The sequence below is a fragment of the Musca vetustissima genome, unplaced genomic scaffold (genome assembly GCF_032173495.1).
Source record: "Musca vetustissima isolate MV318-11 ecotype Yass unplaced genomic scaffold, APGP_CSIRO_Mvet_v1 utg1071, whole genome shotgun sequence".
NCBI classification, from domain to species: domain Eukaryota; kingdom Metazoa; phylum Arthropoda; class Insecta; order Diptera; family Muscidae; genus Musca; species Musca vetustissima.
Window position 1 is genome coordinate 161,239 of NW_026882319.1, and position 21,443 is coordinate 182,681.

A 21,443-nucleotide genomic window follows, 5' to 3' on the forward strand; every position below is an offset into this window, starting at 1 on the left:
CTAGAAATTTTCCAGCAGCACCCATCCATCCCCTTCAGCTACTCCTCCTCATTGCAACACACTCAAGAGCAAAAGTAAGCTGGCAGCAGCAACACCACAACTATCAACCGTTTTCGTTGCCTCCTCGTCTCCTACAAAAATTTCACCTGGCCGTTGGTAACCTGTAGCCCATCATAGAACCAGCTGCTTGCAAACATGGCATTGGGAAAATCCATTAAAATGTACCTGACTATATTCGTAGCGACCACATGCATGTACATGATACTGTATCAGTATCACATATCACGGCAGCCAATGCCCCAACCAGAAATCATAAAGGTATGTTCTCGGGAAAAAAGGGGGGATTCTAAAAATTGTTTCCTTCCTTTCGTTTAACAGAAAACCCTTCCACACAATATACACATATTTGCACAAACACACACCCTCACACTCTTAACAAAATTTTAACTAATGCAATAGTTAGGAGAAAAAACCACGAAATGAAATCTTATTTTTCCCACACTGAGATATACACAGACATTAGAAGAAAATTGAAAGGGAAATAAATGGTAGTGTGAACAAAGGGATTAAGTCGAAATGTAAAAAAAAAATATTTAAAATTTTAATTATGTAGAGATTTTAAATGTTTGTTAGATTTAAAAATATTTAAATTATTTGCGAGTTCCATGTGGCGTATGATATACGACGGAATGTATACGCCACCCAATACCCAAGATGTTTGAAAGTCGAAAAGTATCAAAAAATGAAGTATGTAGAGCTTTTAAATTTTAATTAGATTTAAAATAAATATTAAAATAATTTGTTACTGTGCTTTGTGGCGTATGATATATGACACAATGTATACGCTACCCAACACCTAAGATATTCGAAAGTTTACTTAAATTAATAAACATACTAAATATTATTCAAATTTATTTTAATATAAAATATTCCAAATATAAATTTGATATAGAAAATATAAACAAATCATTTCCACTGTGTTATATGTGGCGTATGATGTACGACACTATGTATACGTCACCCATAACATTTTTATACCCTACACAACTATGTTGTCAGGGTATTATAGCTTTGTGCAGCCCCAAAAGTTTGTAACGCCGCAAAATATTGGTCCTAGACCCACCTTTAAGTATACCGATCGTCATATCTGGACTAGCTGAGTCGATACAGACATGTGTGTCCGTCCGTCCGTCTGTCCATTATATTTTGTAAACACCATACAGGCCACAGTTATGGACCAGTCTTCACGAAATTTTGCATGTAGGATGGGTTCGGCCCAATGAAGACCCCTATTGTTTTTGGAATAGATCGGTTAATATTTAGGGAATGAAATGGACCAAATACTTAATTTTTGTCGGTTTTTCTGGTCACTTCAGAGACCGCAATTATGGCCCAAACATCTCGAAGGGGAGAAGGGAATTGGGCCAAAGAATAAGCATGCCTGCTTTGATAAAGATCGGTTAATATTCAGCGGGTCAAATGGACCCCGACTTTTGTGTGAAAAATGAAAAAATTTGTATTCTATTGCGTATATATTTACTCCTGAAGGACATAGAGCCGAGAAGTTGAGAGTATATCCAAGAGGAGTGGTTTGCCTTTAAATTGATACCAATTATATTGTCGTATGTACTCGGATGTGAGAGTTACACTTAAATATTTACAGGTGCTTACGTATTTATATATTATCAAGTAACCCATTACCACATTAGAGGGCGGAAATATAGCGCTGATCGCTTTGAAATGTTCCATGAGGTTCCAGTTATGGTCAAGGACAACGCCTATTAATGATCAGATAAGTGGACCGATAACTTATTTTTTGTGTTTTTTTTTCGAACATCACAACACAACGGGAGTATGGACAATTAATTAGAAGGAAGGTACTGAATATCGGTAATATTAGGAAAATATTTCAGTGTAAGGAAGAAGTCTTGTTGACCTCTAATCGGTCAAGACGGTGCAAATACCACGAAATATTACCCAGAATCGAAATAAAAATCCGCAGAAAAATAGAGTTGTATGGTAGTTGTGTGGTAGTTGTGTAGGGTATCGTATCCGGTCCCGTCCGACTATACTGCTCCGCTCACTGGTTTAAAGTTGACATAAATTGTCTTTCCAGGAACATTTCCTATTTTTTCTCCAACTTTTTTTAATGTTGGAGAAAAAGTATTTTTGGATGAAAGTTATTTTTTTCGCAGTCATTACAATATGCTGTACAAATAGTATCGTAGTAATCTTAAATAAATATTTTCCGTTACATAACTTCTAAGAAATTCTTGGCTTTTTTCGTTCTAGATGAATTCTAAAAACATTTATAAAGATTTAATTTACAAAATATTTAAATTATTTACATTGTTCTGGGTGGTGTATGATATATGACAGAATGTATACGTCACCCATGTTCAATATATTGTTTAAAGGTTACTTAAATTTAATTTGTCGTAAATAGTCGTATAAAAATTTCAAAATTTATACCTATAACAAAGGGTACTTTAATAATGTTTAAGGAAATAAAATATCACCTTGTTACATTCAAAATATTTAAATTATTTACACGGTTCCAAGTGATGTATGAAATATGACACTATGTATACGCCACCCAATGTCATAGACATTTTTAACCCTTTGTGGCCCAATGTTGCCCACAGGCAACAAAATGTTTTAGAGCTTATATTTAAAATGCTATTGGTAGATATGTATTCTTTGGATTTCATATGTCAAGTCCTGATTATGGACGAAACATATCACAAGAAAAATCTAAAAAATTCAAATTTTTGGTAAAGTTATGAGCTTTTTAATATAGAGAAGAGGGTAAATTTGTGTACAGTACTACTTTGTGTATACAGCCCAAATTATTTAAATTTCTTCGTATTCGAAATGTACGAATTCTGCCATCAGAATTATTTTTGATTCTTGTAAAACAGAATATAGAGAATAATTTAAAATTATTTTTTCGTCGATTTTACATTTGGTTTTCTTCATAATGGGCTTTTATTTGTCAGAGAGAATGTATCTCCCGAATGCAAGGATGTAGCGATGTCAAATTTTGTCCATATCCTATCTAGGATAGTTGCATTAAATCTGTGAACAAAAAATTGTTCTATCATTACGAAAAAAATCGGGGCTCAAAGGTTAAAGACTACTTAAATTGATATTCAACTAACATTCCCAATTTTTTTCGATTTCATTTCAATATGAAAATCTATTTTTTCTAGAGACCCTTATATTTTTTTGGTAATATATCCGCGATATATTTTTTTTAAAAAGCTCAACGGTATTTCATGTGGATTTTTTAAAACATTTTAAATCCTTCTTAATGAAAATTTTAATAAAACTAAAGGGATATTTAATATAATAATGTAACCCTTTGAGACCCAACTTAAGCCATTGTGAGATCTGACAATAAACATCTGTTAGGGGCCTGTTAATTAATTTTTATTAAGTCTTACATTGTTATCCCTTACGAATCAGGTAGCGTATTAAAGTATCTATTTTTTGCTAGAGACCCTTATATTTTTTTAAACAAGTTTTACCATATTTCATGCGTATTTTTTACAACATTTTAAAGTCATCTTAAAGAAAATTTTAATAAAGGGTTATTTAATGTAATTATGTAACCCTTTCAGACCCAACTTAATCCATTCTGAGATATGACAATTTTTCTGGGGTCTGTAAATTAATTTTTATTTATTTAGTATTACTTTGTTATCCCTTATGAACATAGAAAATAAAATGTGGCTCCTGTTTCAATGTTTCTTCAAATACAGCAAAAACATTATTAACGTATTGGGGTACATTTATTAAGAATCAGGTTGCGTATGATTTATGACACTATGTATACGCCAGCCACAATACAAATTTTTGTAAAGAAATTTGAAGACATTTAAATTAGAATTTTGACGATATTTTAAAGTCACAATATGTGACTATACTCTATAGTCAGCGTATGATGTACGACACTATGTATACGCCACCCAAATCTGTACATATTTTGTTTATAAATTTTGTGTTTCATTTAGATTATTGGAATTTTAAAAGTCAGATTTGGATTTGGGAACATATTTTTTTTAAGAATGTGTGAATTTCATAAGGGAGCTGATTTTGTTCTAAACATTTTTTCAAGATTTTAAAAGAGGTGAAGGATTTTCTAAGTATTGTCATAAGGGGTCCAAAAGAGCGCCGATTTAAAATAGATATTTTTAAATGTATTCATGAAGAACATCTTCAGGGATTTGTAGAATGTAGAATGTTTTGTAGAATGTTTTAAATAAATTTCTAAGGAATAATCAAAAAATAATCAAAAAAAATTTTCAATATTTAAATGATTTTTTGCGGAAGTCTAGAGTGTAGATATTTTTTTAATAAATTTCCCAGGACTTTAGAGAGTGGATATGTTTTATATAATTATTTAATGACTTCGTATACCTATAGGATGATAATTAACATGGGCTATTTTATATCCTCATTTGAGGTTACTATAAGGCGTAATCATTTCTTGTTAATGTTATAAAGCGCTCTAGAAAAATAATTTTATAGAATATTAATACCAGCATGTACACAATTGATGTATATTATATAATAACACCATCTAAGGCCACTATAAGGGCTAATATCTTAGATTTGCAGGATGTCACAGGGAGGATTAATTCTGTTCATTTTTTAATTAGTTTAAGAATTTATTTTGAATAATTGAGATCCAAATATGATCTCTTTGGGTTCATAAATTATTCACGTAGTTTTAGGTGGCGTATCAAGTATGGCATTCTGTATTCGCGATCCAGAATCCTTGTATTTTAATTTGTATTATTGATACGCTTTAAAAAAATTTTACGCACTCTTGCTGTCCCTGTGGAACAATTAATGAGGTTAATTTTTGGCGTTTATGAAGTTTCTTGTAGGATAAATAACTTTAATTTTTTTTAAATATATGTTGAGGATCGATAAATTTTTTTCGAATAAAGTTTCTCTCAATTGATTTTGATTATTTGTTATCTTTACTAAGTCTACTATAAGGGCTAATGACTTAGATCTTTCAGGAGGTCTCTTGAAGATTAACGATTAAGATTAACGCTTTCCCGTTTTTTTGAAGGTTCTCTTTAAATACTTTCAGGGATAATTATGACTATGACAGGGATAATTATGACTACCAATTATTTTGAATTATTGCGTCTTTGGCGAATATTGTACCATCATTCATAGTGTCCTGTATGGCGTATGATGTACGACATTATTTATACGCAACCCAATACCTTTAATGAGCCAATAAATTTGGATATTTTTAGAATATATATCAAGTTTTTTATATGTTTGAGGCTTCTAAACGTCCTGTGATGTATAAAATAAAAAAAATCTCAAATGAATTCCTCTTTTAATTTTTTATCTTTCGACTTAATCCTTTTTGTTAACACATTACCATTTAAACCTCTAATGGCAACAACAACAATTTTCTAAGTTCAAGCCACCTTTTCCACACTTTTTCAAGTACATAATTTCCCGTGACACTTTTTCACAATACAATGATTTACACGTTTTGTAGAAACTCTCACACATACTATTTAGCACATGTGTATACAAATATATCCCACTAGGTATTTATTTACAACAAAATGTTAATTTTTCCACAACAAATCAAATATTGAAAAAAAAAAACAGTAAACGCTAAACACAAATATGCACTAAAACTCTAAATCTACAATTGCAAATTAAACACGGAATGTTAATACACAGAATAGAATAGATATTTATTATTCTAAAAGCTAATACAAATACCAGTACACAAACAAATATTCGCATACAGTAAACAAATATTAAATCGTGATGTTGATTTGAGAAGTGAATAATAAATATAATGATGATTTCCGATGACAATAATGATATTAAATGATTAAATTTTATTTAAGTGTTTAAAAGTGTTTCAAAATTAACGTTGAAATTAGAAAAAAATATTTTTCTAATTCGAGTGTTTGCGATCTCCTTGTGATTAATAATTAATAATAACCATACGTCACCTGTGTCAAATTTAATTAAAATTATTATTTATCATACGCACTCATGGCTTTCTTAGGAAAGAAGGTTTTTTTCCATAGAACTAAAATTCATAGACTCCCAGGTCTATGTTGTTTTGTCTATAGAAAAAAATTCATAGACCCCCAGGTCTATGTTTTTTTCTATAGAAAAAAATTCATAGACCCCCAGGTCTAAGTTTTTTCTATAGAAAAAAATTCATAGACCCCCAGGTCTATGTTTTTTTCTATAGAAAAAAATTCATAGACCCCCAGGTCTAAGTTTTTTTCTATAGAAAAAAATTCATAGACCCCCAGGTCTATGTTTTTTTCTATAGAAAAAAATTCATAGACCCCCAGGTCTAAGTTTTTTTCTATAGAAAAAAATTCATAGACCCCCAGGTCTATGTTTTTTTCTATAGAAAAAAATTCATAGACCCCCAGGTCTATGTTTTTTTCTATAGAAAAAAAATTCATAGACCTCCAGTTCTATGTTTTTTTCTATAGAAAAAAATTCATAGACCCCCAGGTCTATGTTTTTTTCTATAGAAAAAAATTCATAGACCCCCAGGTCTATGTTTTTTTCTATAGAAAAAAATTCATAGACCCCCAGGTCTATGTTTTTTTCTATAGAAAAAAATTCATAGACCCCCAGGTCTATGTTTTTTTCTATAGAAAAAAATTCATAGACCCCCAGGTCTATGTTTTTTTCTATAGAAAAAAATTCATAGACCCCCAGGTCTATGTTTTTTTCTATAGAAAAAAATTCATAGACCCCCAGGTCTATGTTTTTTTCTATAGAAAAAAATTCATAGACCCCCAGGTCTATGTTTTTTTCTATAGAAAAAAATTCATAGACCCCCAGGTCTATGTTTTTTTCTATAGAAAAAAATTCATAGACCCCCAGGTCTATGTTTTTTTCTATAGAAAAAAATTCATAGACCCCCAGGTCTATGTTTTTTTCTATAGAAAAAAATTCATAGACCCCCAGGTCTATGTTTTTTTCTATAGAAAAAAATTCATAGACCACCAGGTCTATGTTTCATAGACCCCCAGGTCTATGTTTTTTTCTATAGAAAAAAATTCATAGACCCCCAGGTCTATGTTTTTTTCTATAGAAAAAAATTCATAGACCCCCAGGTCTATGTTTTTTTCTATAGAAAAAAATTCATAGACCCCCAGGTCTATGTTTTTTTTCTATAGAAAAAAATTCATAGACCCCCATAGACCCCCAGGTCTATGTTTTTTTCTATAGAAAAAAATTCATAGACCCCCAGGTCTATGTTTTTTTCTATAGAAAAAAATTCATAGACCCCCAGGTCTATGTTTTTTTCTATAGAAAAAAATGCATAGACCCCCAGGTCTATGTTTTTTTCTATAGAAAAAAATGCATAGACCCCCAGGTCTATTTTTTTCTATAGAAAAAAATTCATAGACCCCCAGGTGTATGTTTTTCCCATAGAAATAAAATCGTAGACCTTGGTGCGTATAAGTGTTAATAATTTTAATAGACTTTGAGGCGTATGAGCATTATTAAAATATTTAAATATAAATAATTCGCATTGAGAACAGTTTGAAATAAATATCTCAGACCTCATGACACCAACCCACATATATAATTTTTACAATAATAGTTAATAATAATATTTCTATATTTTATTTAAATACCTTTCAAAAAATAGTTCGCACCACCTTTAGATGATGATGTGTACACCCAAGCAAAAAATTAAAAAATATTTTTTTTATATCTAAAACTGCACTAAAAATAATTCCATAGATCTTCCATTCAATACAAATATACATTCTCATTACGAAGTATACAAAAAATCTACATTCCCATAGAGATATATATCTAGAGATTTCTAGTTTTCCATTCAATAGCAATGAAAGAAAGTAGAAGATCCGAAGAGAAATAACTTTTAGTGGCCAACCACTAAGAAAAGTATTTTTATTAAATTACATTTTTCTGTTGTATGATGATGATATTTAAATTACCCACACATAGAGTGAGGCAGGCAGATACCGACACACCGATACACACCCGTACTTGAAATTCATAGGCAATCAGACACAAGAGAATAAGCCCAAGCAACTGCAAGCCACCCATTTGTCTATTTACCTCCACACAATCAAATATCCAATCATCATTTTCATATCCTCCACGTCCGAACCGAACGGCTCTACTGCAATACTCGAGCAGTCCCAACCGGCACCCAACCAACCAGCCATCCACCCTTCCATCTATCCATCCATTCATGTTGAAGTATCTGCCAGTATTGTCGTCAAATCTCTACAGCTTCATTTGTATTCCAAGAAACCAGCCGTATGTTCAAGTGTCTATGAAATAAATGTACAAGAGTATACACAACTACACAGACATGCATACGAAACTTAAACACAGATAGATGCAACCATACACACATACACTCCTTACAATCAGGCTAGGGAAACTTCAGGTGGATTTTTCAGAGAAGTGAGATAAGTTAATTTTTAATTCATAGAATCCGGATCTATGTTTTTATAGAAAAAAATGCATAGACCGCAGTTCTATGTTTTTTCTATAGAAAAAAAATTCATAGACCCACAGGTCTATGTTTTTTTCTATAGAAAAATTCACAGAACCGCAGTTCTATAAAATTCATAGACCGCAGTTCTATGTTTTTTTCTATAGAAAAAAATTCATAGACCGCAGTTCTATGTTTTTTTCTATAGAAAAAAATTCATAGACCGCAGTTCTATGTTTTTTTCTATAGAAAAAAAATTATGTTTTTTTCTATAGAAAAAAATAGACCGCAGTTCTATGTTTTTTTCTATAGAAAAAAATTCATAGACCGCAGTTCTATGTTTTTTTCTATAGAAAAAAATTCATAGACCGCAGTTCTATGTTTTTTTCTATAGAAAAAAATTCATAGACCGCAGTTCTATGTTTTTTTCTATAGAAAAAAATTCATAGACCGCAGTTCTATGTTTTTTTCTATAGAAAAAAATTCATAGACCGCAGTTCTATGTTTTTTTCTATAGAAAAAAATTCATAGACCGCAGTTCTATGTTTTTTTCTATAGAAAAAAATTCATAGACCGCAGTTCTATGTTTTTTTCTATAGAAAAAAATTCATAGACCGCAGTTCTATGTTTTTTTCTATAGAAAAAAATTCATAGACCGCAGTTCTATGTTTTTTTCTATAGAAAAAAATTCATAGACCGCAGTTCTATGTTTTTTTCTATAGAAAAAAATTCATAGACCGCAGTTCTATGTTTTTTTTTCTATAGAAAAAAATTCATAGACCGCAGTTCTATGTTTTTTTCTATAGAAAAAAATTCATAGACCGCAGTTCTATGTTTTTTTCTATAGAAAAAAATTCATAGACCGCAGTTCTATGTTTTTTTTCTATAGAAAAAAATTCATAGACCGCAGTTCTATGTTTTTTTTCTATAGAAAAAAATTCATAGACCGCAGTTCTATGTTTTTTTTCTATAGAAAAAAATTCATAGACCGCAGTTCTATGTTTTTTTCTATAGAAAAAAATTCATAGACCGCAGTTCTATGTTTTTTTTCTATAGAAAAAAATTCATAGACCGCAGTTCTATGTTTTTTTCTATAGAAAAAAATTCATAGACCGCGGTTCTATGTTTTTTTCTATAGAAAAAAATTCATAGACCGCAGTTCTATGTTTTTTTCTCTATAGAAAAAAACGTAGATTTGAGGTCTATGTTTTTATTTTTTTAATTTTGGTATTTAGTCCTTTTTTCCTCTCACCCGTACCTTTGCCAACCACTCTAGGAATTTCCATTGTATTGTTGAACTACACAAATCCATACATGACAGCACATACCTAGACAGCAAGCACATATATGCACACAAGAAAAACAACAACAACATCATGACTATTTTTCGTTCTTCTTCTACAATAACAACAAATATAATATTTGTATTGTATTATTTTGTTTTTGTTGTATTATTGTATTGTCATTGTGATTGTTCAATTTTACAATTTGCCTCTCTCTTGTTTTCCATTTTTAACAACAACGACACCAACAACAACAATAACAATTTTTTTATTGTGTTTTTCCCCAATGTGTTCTCTCACAATATTTTTTCTATTTCTTTTTTCTCTCTTTTAACGAATGTCTCTTCTCTCCCCCACACAATCACAATTAAATTTATTGCTCTCTCTCCCCCACTTCCATTTCTCACCCCACACTGGGTCTCCTGGGTGTCTTTGTGTGGGTGGTGGTGGCTTTGCCTGTGCAGCATAAAGACAAATCATTGATTAACTCGGAGGGCATCATCAATGGATACGGTGGTAGTTATATTTCATCATCCTCCTCTTTAAACTCCGCCTCTGCCTCACCATCATTAAATAGCAATAATAGCAACAGCAACAACAACCAAAACAAATCTGCTTTAACACCCATGTCATTAGCAATGCCTCAGCAGTCGTCATCATCATCCTCCCAATCATCACCATCAGCATTGACTTCATCGTTGTCCCTGTTCACCCTGCCAAATCGAACCACAAAATTATTTAAGAAAATGAATCTGTTTTTATGGTCACCCATGTCACTGCTGTCCTCCTCAACGGCGGCCAAATCCCCCAAGACATCAGCAGCCACATCCTCGTCGTCATCATCCTCATCATTAACCACATCATCAGCCACCTCAGCTGCAATGCGTATTGCCAACCAGAAACTGCAATCATCGTCATCATCATCTGCATTCGCATCATCTAAGCCCTCGCCAGCAATGGCCAAGGCCAATCAGAGCTCATCACCATCAGCTGGCTCATCTGCTGCCTCAGCCTCCGCATTGTCGTTGACAGCAACTGTTGTGGACTTAAATAACACTTTATTAACTTCATCTACTTCAACATCATCATCCTCCTCCTCGTCGACGACATCATCGTCAACGACAACAACAACAACATCCACCTCCTCGACCTCAACAACAACAAAAACAACAACAGTTACAACAAGACCAGGTGCTGCAAATGCCAAGTCCTACTCAGCATCACATCAAGACCATAACAACAACAAAAACATAAATAACAACAACAAATATTTAAACAACAACAACAGAGCATCTCCATCATCATTAATGGCCAATAATGTAGATACAGTAAATATGAATTCCCTTTTTTATTACATACATAACTAAATATGTAGATATGTATTTGTATGTGCGTGTCATTATTTGCATAAGCATGATTGAATTTGTCTTATAATTTTTTATTTTTTATTTCTAAAATTAGTGGTAATTTAAATACCGGATTTTATTTATGTGTAATAGATTGACGTTTTGTATGGAATATAACAGTTTTATCAAATTTTTCAGAATGTATAACAGTTTTTCTGGTATAACAGTTTAAAAAATAAGTTTCATGAGATAATTAACATTTATTGTGATTTTCGGCAACGAGAAAGATTGATAACCTTCGGTGTCATTTTCAACACGATATAACAGTTTTTCTACAATTTATAACACTTTTGTAATTATTTTCTATGAAGTATAACAGTTAAAAATTATTTTTTTAACAAAATTAACATTTTATGAAGATTTCTAAGGAGTATAACAGTTTTAAACAAATTTTCATGAGTGTATAACAGTTTTTTCTACTGAGTATAACAGTTTAAAAAATATGTTTTATGAGAAAATAAACATTTCTATACGATATAACAGTGTTTGCTACAAAATATAACACTTTTGTAGTTATTTTCTATCGAGTATAACAATTAAAAATTAGTTTTTTTTATGAAAAAATTAACATTTACTGAAGTTTTTGTATGGAGTATAACAGTTTAATACAATTTTTTTCAAAGAGTATAACACTTTTGTAGATATTATACGTATTGTATAACACTTCAATTTTGTTTTCTATTGAGTATAACAGTTAAATATATATATATATATATATATATATATTTTTAAACAAATTTTATTGAAATTTTCTATGGATTATGACAGTTTTAACCAATTTTTTAGAGTGTATAACAGTTTTTCCACCGAATATAACAGTTAAAATAATAAGTTTTATGATAAAATTAACATTTATTGTGATTTTCGGCAACGAGATACGAGTGTTGATGGCTTTCGGCGTCATTTTCTATACGATATAACAGTATTTGCGCCAAAATATAACACTTTTCTAATTATTTTCTATAGAGTATAACAGTTAAAAATTATTTTTTTATGAACAAAATTAACATTTATGATTTCTATGGAGTATAACAGTTTAATACACACTTTTTTCAAAGAGTATAACACTTTTGTAGATATGATACGTATTGTATATCACTTCAATTTAGTTTTCTATCGAGTATAAAAGTTAAAAATTGTATATTTATTGAAAAAGTAAATTGTATTGAAATTTTCTATAGTAGAGTATAACAGTTTAAAACAATTTCCAGAGTGTATAACAGTTTTCTACCGTGTATAACAGTTTAAAAAGTATTTTTATGGGAAAATTAACAATTTTTGAAATTTTCTATAGAGTATAACAGTTTAATACAAGTTTTTTCAAAAAGTATAACACTTTTGTAGATATTTTATACAATGTATAACTGTTCAAATTTATTTTTTTAATTGTATCTATTTTATAAAAAAGAAGGTATAACACTTTTTTAATTATTCTCTACCCAGTATAACAGTTTAAAGCTAATTGTATAATGAAATACTGGAATTTCTAGTAATTTTTCTATGGAGTATAACAGTTTCAAACAATGTTTCCGCGTGTATAACACTTTCCTAGATACTTTCTACAGTGTATAACAGTTTAAATTCATTTTGTTGTGGATACATTTTTTATATATAACTAGTGTATAACACTTTTTACAATTATTTTCTACAGAGTATAACAGTTTAAAACTAATTTTATGCAGAAATGCTGATATTCATAATAATTTTCTATGGAATATAACAGTTTCAGGTGAATTTTCCCGGAGCATATAACACTTTTCTAGCAGTTATAGTAATTTTCTAGCGCGTATGACAGTTTCAATCAAATTTTCTAGCAATATAACACTTTCTTAGATACTTTATACATTGTATAACAGTTCCAATATACTTTTTGTAAATATTTTTAACATATAAAAAGTGGTATAACACTTCTGTAATTATTTTATACCGAGTATAACAGTTAATAATTTATTTTATGAAGCAAACTTGTATTTATATATATAATCTATGGGTATAACAGTTTCATACGGAGTAACTAATATATATGTTTTTATTGATTATAACACTTTTGGAATGTTCTATGGAGTATAACAGTTTCAGAGTATTTTTTTCAAAGAATTAACAATTTTCACTTATGTATATAACACTTTGATAATTATTTTCTAAAGAGTATAACACTTTCTGAGACATTTTTTTTTCATGGAGTATAACACTTTTTGTGAAGTATAACAGTTTTCATGTCAATTTTTCCCCATTATTACAATTTAGAAATAATAAGATTTTTTAATATAACACTTTTAAAATGTTCTATGGAGTATAACAGTTTCAGAGTATATAACAGTTTTTTCGTAGAATTAACAATATTCAGAAATGAGTATAATACTTTGATAATTATTTTCTAAAGAGTATAACACTTTCCGAGACATTTTCCGTAGTGTATAACACTTTTTGTAAAGTATAACACCTTTCGGAAAGTTTTTTTCCAGTTTATTACAATTTACAAATAATATGTTTTTGATTATAACACTTTTGGAATATTTTTATAGAGTATAACACATTCGGAATTTTTTTATAAGGCAGTTTCAGAATGTTTTATGAAGATGATTTATAGAGGTTTTCACTAATATCTACAACAATATTCTCTATAAAAATTTTGATGCCCCCACAGGCCTTAGGAAAATATAGTTTACAAATCTAGACGCGCCCAGGCCGCCACATAATATTTTTTAAAAACATTTAGAGCGCATGTGTGCTTGGGTTTGTATGATGTGGTTTTAAAGTCCTATTTTTAATTAATATTCTTAAGTCACGCGTGCTCTCTCGCGAAAATAAATAACAGCATTCTCTCATGCACATTCAATTGAAACAATTGAAAACCCATTGACACACATACACATCGACAACACAAATTTATTATTCTCTGCCCGAGCTTGTTCTAAAGAAAATAACTGTCCTTTGATATATGACTCTAATATTTCTACACTCTCCAAATCACACACTCTCTCTCTCTCTCTTTCTCACCACATCACTGTCACATAACTGCATTTGATTGTGCAGTCAACTTTCTAATGAATACAAGAGTAACTTCATTTAAGACATTTATATTTCCATACTCTCCCACACCTCTTCTCTCTCACTCTCTATCCCTTTCACTCTCTTATCAGTCACTATATCATATCACTGATATACATAGTTTTTCTCTCTGCTTGCAATTCTTTTTACATTTTTTGTTGCAATGAAAGACCTTCGTTGCAATTATTGACCCATTTCATGTCAATTTAATTCATCCTTGTAATATTTTTCTTTTTTTTTTGTCTTCGTTTATCCACTTGGCCCCATCAGACAGCAGAGACAAATAACAACGACAGCAACAACAACATAAAGCATGAACACGCAAAAAAGAATTACAATACAAAAAATCACTTGACATAACAAACAAACACCGGAAAATACAAAAACAACAACGACGATGGCAGTGGATGTGATGATGATATATCATCCAACCGTGTCATGTTTTGTGCAACCAGGTCATTATTGTCAAATGTAACCATAATCATTGTCAGCATCATCAACATCATCCTCAGCATACAAATCAGTGGCAAACCAGACCATGATTCTCTAAAGCACCCATTTCCCAACCTCCTCTTTCTATTGTCGCATATCAGATTGCACTTTTTTCGATGCATTTTTTTTCTATTTTTCCATTTTTATTTATTATATTTTTTGATCTATTTTTTGGATTACAATGCAACCTGCATGGCTGCCTAGTTTCTAGTTCTGATAGCTGTCGTTGTTGTTGTTCCAACAACCACCCAAAGCAACTGAACTACTCAAATATGTAAATAAATAAATAATTTGCATGCATTTAATTAGAAAATTGCGTAGCATTCATTCAACCTCTTACCCGCCGCAAGCCAGCATGTTAGTGTTCGGAAACCCCCTTGAGCTTAGACCCATTATGTTTTTTGGGGCCACAGTTCCCCCACCAATGCTTTTTGAGGTTTTTGTGTCAAAAACAAAAGGCAATTGAGGGGATTTTTGCGGAGGGGGATTTTTTTATAGATGCAGAACGGATGATAACGACTTCGAAAGCTTGATACTCTGTAATACGCGACTCCGAAAATAAAAAAAGTGGAGAGTACTCCGAATGTAATTTACTCTTTAGGAGATTACTCCAAATCGCATTCATTCCTTCGCAGATAAAATAAAAAATATAATTGTACTCCGAATATTTCCGAATGTAATAAATCTTTGCGAGATAACTCCGAATGATATATATACTCTTTCCAAAATGGCTCCGAATGTGATATACTCCTTTGTAATATAATCTTTAGTAGATGACTCCGAAGGATATCTACAACTTCGGAGATGATCCCGAAGGACATCTAATCCTTCGGAGATGACTCCGAATCACATCTCTTGCTTTGGAGATAACTCCGAAGGACATTTACTCATCCGGGGATGACTCCGAATAGCATCTACTCCCTCGGAGATGACTCCGAAAATAAAATAAAATATATAACTTTACTCCGAATGTTTCCGAATGTAATATACTTTTTAGGAGATTACTCCGAGTGATGTATAATCCTTCCGAAATGACTCCTAATGTTTCCGAATGTAATATAATCTTTAGAAGATGACTCCGAAGGACATCTATACCATCGGAGATGACTCCGAATGATGTATACTCCTTCCGAAATGACTCCGAATATTTCCGAATGTAATATAATCTTTAGTAGATGACTCCGAAAAATATCTACTTCATTGGAGACGACTCCGAAGGACATTTGCTCCTTCGGGGATGACTCCGAAAATAAAATAAAAGTGTGCTTCGAATGTTTCCGTAGTAATATACTATTTGCCAAATGACTCCGAATGATATATACTCCTTCCAAAATCACTCCGAATGTTTCCTAATATAATATACTCTTTAGAAGATGACTCCGAATCACATCTACTTCTTTGGAGATGACTCCGAATCACATCTAATGATTCTCAGGACGTAGACATAAACGTCCTCGGAGATGACTCTGAAAATAAAATACGAATTTTAAGTGCTCTTCGAATGCTTCCAAATGTAATATACTATTTGCGAGATGACTCCGAACGATATATACTCCATCGGAGATGACTCCGAAGGACATCTACTCATTCGGAGACAGCTGAAATAACCCCGAACGATATATACCCCTTCCGAATGTGAAATGCTCTTTAGAAAATGACTCCGATCACATCTATTTATTTAGAGATGACTCCGCAAGCCATTTACTCCTCATAAGATGTCTCCGAATGGTATCTACTACTTAAGACATGACTCCGAATGCCATCTTCTCATATGAAGATGACTCCGAAAGTCATATACTCATTCGGAGATCACTCCTAAGGTCATTACTATTTCGGAGTTGATTTCTTAAGCCGTCTACCCCTTAGGAGATGACTTCGAATGCCATCTTTTCCTATGAAGATGACTCCGAAAGTCATATACCCTTTCGGAGATCACTACTAAGGTCATCTTCTATTTCTGAGTTGATTCCTAAATTCATCGACTCCTTAGGAGATGACTGCGAAAATCATCTAAAAGCCGGATAAGGCTCTTAAAGCCATCTACCCCTTCGGAGATAGCCCAAAAGTCATATTATTCTTAGAAAATTACTCCGAATGTGTTCTAATTTTTCGGATATAACTCGGAATGACTTCTAGTCCTTCAGAAACGACTTATAATGCATTATATTATGTCGGATATGACTATAAATGTTTCCAAACGACATCTAATATTTGGAAGATGGCTCCGAATGACTTATACTGCTGGGGAGATCACTCCTAATTTCTTTGACTCATTAGAAGATGCCTCCTAATGTCATCAATTACTTAGAATATGACTTCGAATGTGTTCTATTCTTTCACAGTTGACTCGGAATGTGTTCTACTCTTTCGAAAATGACTTCGAATGTGTTCTACCCGTTCGTAGATGACTCCAAAAAGTCTCGGAGATTATTCCGAATGCCTCCTCCTACTCCTGTGGAGATGACTCCTATTGCCTTCAGAGATGACTCCGAATTTCATCTACTTCTTCGGTCCTGATTCCGAATGGCTCCGAATCACATATACTCTTCAGAGATGACTCCGAATGCTTCGAAGATGACCTCGAATGCTTCGAAGATGACTCCGAATGCTTCAAAAATGAATCCAAATGATATTTACTGCTTCGGAGTTGACTCCGAATTTCTGCAAATGTTAATTACTCCATAGGAGATAACTCCGAATGCCACACACCTCTTTTAAATGACTCCAAATTCATTCGGAAATGACTCCGAATGTATATTAATGCTTCGTTGCTATTCCCAGATGATTTTCCTCCCTAGGATCTTGCTCCGAATAGTTCGGATTTGAAACAAAATGCCATTTAATCATTCGAAAACGATTCAGAATGCAATCAGCTTCTTCGGAACATAATAGTCATTTCCATATTCGGAGATGACATAGGATATGACTCCAACGACTTCGAATATGACGCTACTTCATTGTAGGAGACTTCGAATGGCACCAACTCCAAAGCAGATGACTCCCTAAGTCAATTTTCTCCATTTTAGTTGACTCAGAATAAATCCGAACTTCAAAATAGTGATCAATTTTCATTAGTAAATGACTTCGAAATTTCTTATACCACTTCGAATTCCATTTTTTAATTAAATATGTAAATTGTTCAAGCTTTAAACGTTCCTTATTTGTAATGTAATTTTAATTTGCCTTTAGTCCACCCTTTTCAGCCCATATCCCAGCAACAACCTCCTGGATATATTTTAATATAAACAAAATACATTATTATTCGTAGTTCGTATTCATATTCCTTGCGGGCTCTCCACCCCGGGAGCATTAATTTACTACAAATAATTATTTTGTTGTTGTTTTTATTTCGTAAATTTGCATGCAAGCCAATGTTTTTTTTTAATTGCATATCATTTTCAGTGTGTTTGTATGTATGTGTGTGTTTCTTAATTTATTCAATTTTTAATATTGTAATTAGCAGTAGAGCGCACTACAAATCAGCTACTTTTTCTGTTTGTTTTTTTTTTCTTTTTTTGTGTTAAACACTTTGGCCTATTTATATGGTGTCCTGACGATATTCAACAGTCGTGTAATTACCGAAACAAAAACAATTGTTTAACCATTTTATTTCCCCTCCTCTCTTCACACAGCCTCCCCTGTATATTATCACACCTACTTATCGCCGTCCAGAACAATTGGCCGAATTAACCCGATTGGGTTATACGTTGAAACATGTTGCCAACTTGTTGTGGCTGGTCATTGAGGATGCCAACAAAACATCCGAAATGGTGATAGAGACCTTGAATCGTATTGGTGTGCCTTATGAGTATTTTTTGGGTGAGTTCCCAGGCCAGAAAGTAACCTGATTTAAATTTTAATTTTGATTTTTCTGTTTAATTTCAGCTCCCATGCCCGAAGAATACAAAAGTAAAAAGGCCAAGCCAAGAGGTGTCTCCAATCGTAATCGTGGCCTCAGCTGGCTGAGAGAAAATGCCAACGAGGGTGTTTTCTATTTTGCCGATGATGATAATACCTATGATATTAGCATATTTGAACAGGTGAGAGGGGTGTTTGCGGAACTTTTATTTAAAAAGATATATTTTAATAATTATTTTTCATTATAGATGCGCTATACCAAAAAGGTTTCAATGTGGCCGGTGGGCCTCGTTACAAAATATGGCGTCAGCAGTCCCATTGTCAAGAATGGCAAAATTATTGGCTTCTATGATGGCTGGCTGGGCGGTCGTAAATATCCCGTTGATATGGCCGGTTTTGCTGTGAGTGTACGATTTCTGCATGAAAGGCCGAAGGCGAAAATGCCCTTTAAGGCGGGCTATGAAGAAGATGGTTTTCTGAAAAGTCTAGGGCCATTAGATAATGCAGAAATTGAGCTGCTGGCCAATAATTGTACAGAGGTAAGATTGGGCGTATGAGTGTTGACAGCATGTATACGCCTAGGAGGCAAAAATTGCATTTTCAATTTTGTGGGGTAGATTTCATATAGAAATATGGAAATTAGAGAATTCTTGTATTCGGTTACCCATAGTGAAATTTGATGTAGAATATTTGTTCCCTTTGTGTCATCCCACTACAATCAATAATAAGGGGAGATATGGCTCCGTTCTGAAAACCTCTAAAATTCATGAATAATTTTCTTATTGGTATTTTCAACATTTGGAGTGAATTTTCACACACATATATCGCGAATACGATTTTCTTCTATTCTGTGACTCATAGTGAAATTTGATGTAGAATATTTCTTCCCTTCATATATCTAAACTTCCAAGGGGAGATTTTCTAAAGAAACATTCAAAAATTAAAAGAAATTGGCTTTAAAATTTTGGTACTTCAAATTTTGGCTTAAAATTCGATGTAGAATAACATTCAAAAATAACCTAAAAGTCTAAAATTCATTAATTTTCTTATGTATACAAATATATATATCGCGAATACGAATGTTCGGCGACATGAAATTTTGTGATTAAATTTTCCTATATAAATATTGCAAATTCAGATTCTATTTGTTCGGCAACCCATAGTGAAATTCGATGTAGAATATGTGTTCCCTTTATACCAACCTCCTACGGTGAATTTTAATGGGAGATGTTGCCTTTGTCCTGAAAGGTTCGAAAATAACCCAAAAAATCTCTAAAACATTTCCATACATGAATTTCCAATTTTTGGCGGGGTATTTCACATATATCTATTAATTTTACAGGCTTCAGTTGTTCGGTGACCCATAGTGAAATTTTGTGTAGAATATTTTACCTTTATACCACTACTCTAAAGTCTACCATAATGGGATATATTGGCTTATCTCTAAAACGGTCGAAAATCCCCTAAAAGTCGCATTTTTATATACCTAATTTTGAACTGAAATTTCGTATATAAATATTATATATACCGATTTCTTTTGTTCAGTGACCCATAGTGAAATTTGATGTAGAATATTTCTTCCCTTTATACTATTACCCTAACCCACAATTGGAGATTTTGGCTTAATTCCGAATTACGCAAAATTCCCTCAAAAAATAATAATTTTCTTATTTTTTGTTCTTATTTGAGGGTTTAATTTCATATATAAATATTATATATACCGATTTCTTTTGTGTGGTGACCCATATCGAAATTTTATGTAGATTATTTCCTCCTTTGATATCATCCCGCCAAAGTGAGTCACAGTGGAAGATTTTGGCTTAAATCGGAAATATACAAAATTTTCTCAAAATAAAATTTTAATTTTCTTATTTATTTGCCCTGATTTGCGGGTTCAATTTCATATATAAATATTATATATACCGATTTCTTTTGTTCGGTGACCCATAGTGAAATTTGATGTATAATATTTCCACCTTCAATTGCAACCCCCTAACTTGGACTCCAATAAGAGATTTTGACTTAATTCCAAAATACGTGAAATTCCCTCAAAAAAATAATAATTTTCTTATTTTTTGTCTTATCTGAGGGTTTAATTTCATACATATATATTATATATACCGATTTCTTTTGCTCGGTGACCCATAGTGAAATTTGATGTAGAATATTTCCTCCTTTGATATCATCCCGCCAAAGTAAACCACAGTGGGAGATTTTGTCTTAAATCGGAAATATACAAAATTTTCTCAAAAGAAAATTAATAATTTTCATATTTATTTACCCTGAGTTGAGGGTTCAATTTCATCTACAAGTATTATATATATCGATTTCTTTTGTTCGGTGACCCATAGTGAAATTTGATGTAGAATTTTTCTTTCTTTGATATCATCCCGCCAAATGAGATCGCAGTGGGAGTTTTTGGCTTAAATCGGAAATGTATAAAATGTCTTCATAGTTTTTTTTTTCTTATTTATATTTGCAAAATTTCGAATGAAATCTAATATATAAATATTATATATACCGATTTCTTTTGTTCGGTGTCCCATAGTGAAATTCGATGTAGAATATTTCCTCCCTTAATATCACCCACCTAAAGTGAATTCCAAGGGAGATTTTGCCTTAATTACAAAATGTATTTTCTTATTCGCATATATCCATTTTTTTAATTATTTATTTTTCTCACTCCCTCTCTCTCTCTCTTTCTCTTTCCCCCCAAACGCAGATCCTAACATGGCACACGCAAACGAAAAAGAATAATCCTGCAGAAAAATTAAACATGACCAAATATGGTGATACCAATTTAGTGTTAATAGATAAGGCCCTGGTAAGACCCTAAGGTAGTAGTAATAT

General features: G+C 32.0%; 1 protein-coding gene across 1 annotated transcript; it reads left to right on the forward strand.

Annotated features, from left to right (window-relative positions):
* The first annotated feature begins 169 nt into the window (after positions 1–169).
* LOC133328637 (galactosylgalactosylxylosylprotein 3-beta-glucuronosyltransferase P) lies at positions 170–21,429 on the forward strand. The gene is made up of 5 exons (XM_061537181.1): positions 170–318; positions 18,368–18,554; positions 18,621–18,775; positions 18,842–19,132; positions 21,316–21,429. The coding sequence occupies exons 1-5, from the start codon at positions 196–198 to the stop codon at positions 21,427–21,429; spliced, it is 870 nt and encodes a 289-aa protein (XP_061393165.1). The 5' UTR covers positions 170–195.
* The last annotated feature ends 14 nt before the right edge of the window (positions 21,430–21,443 follow it).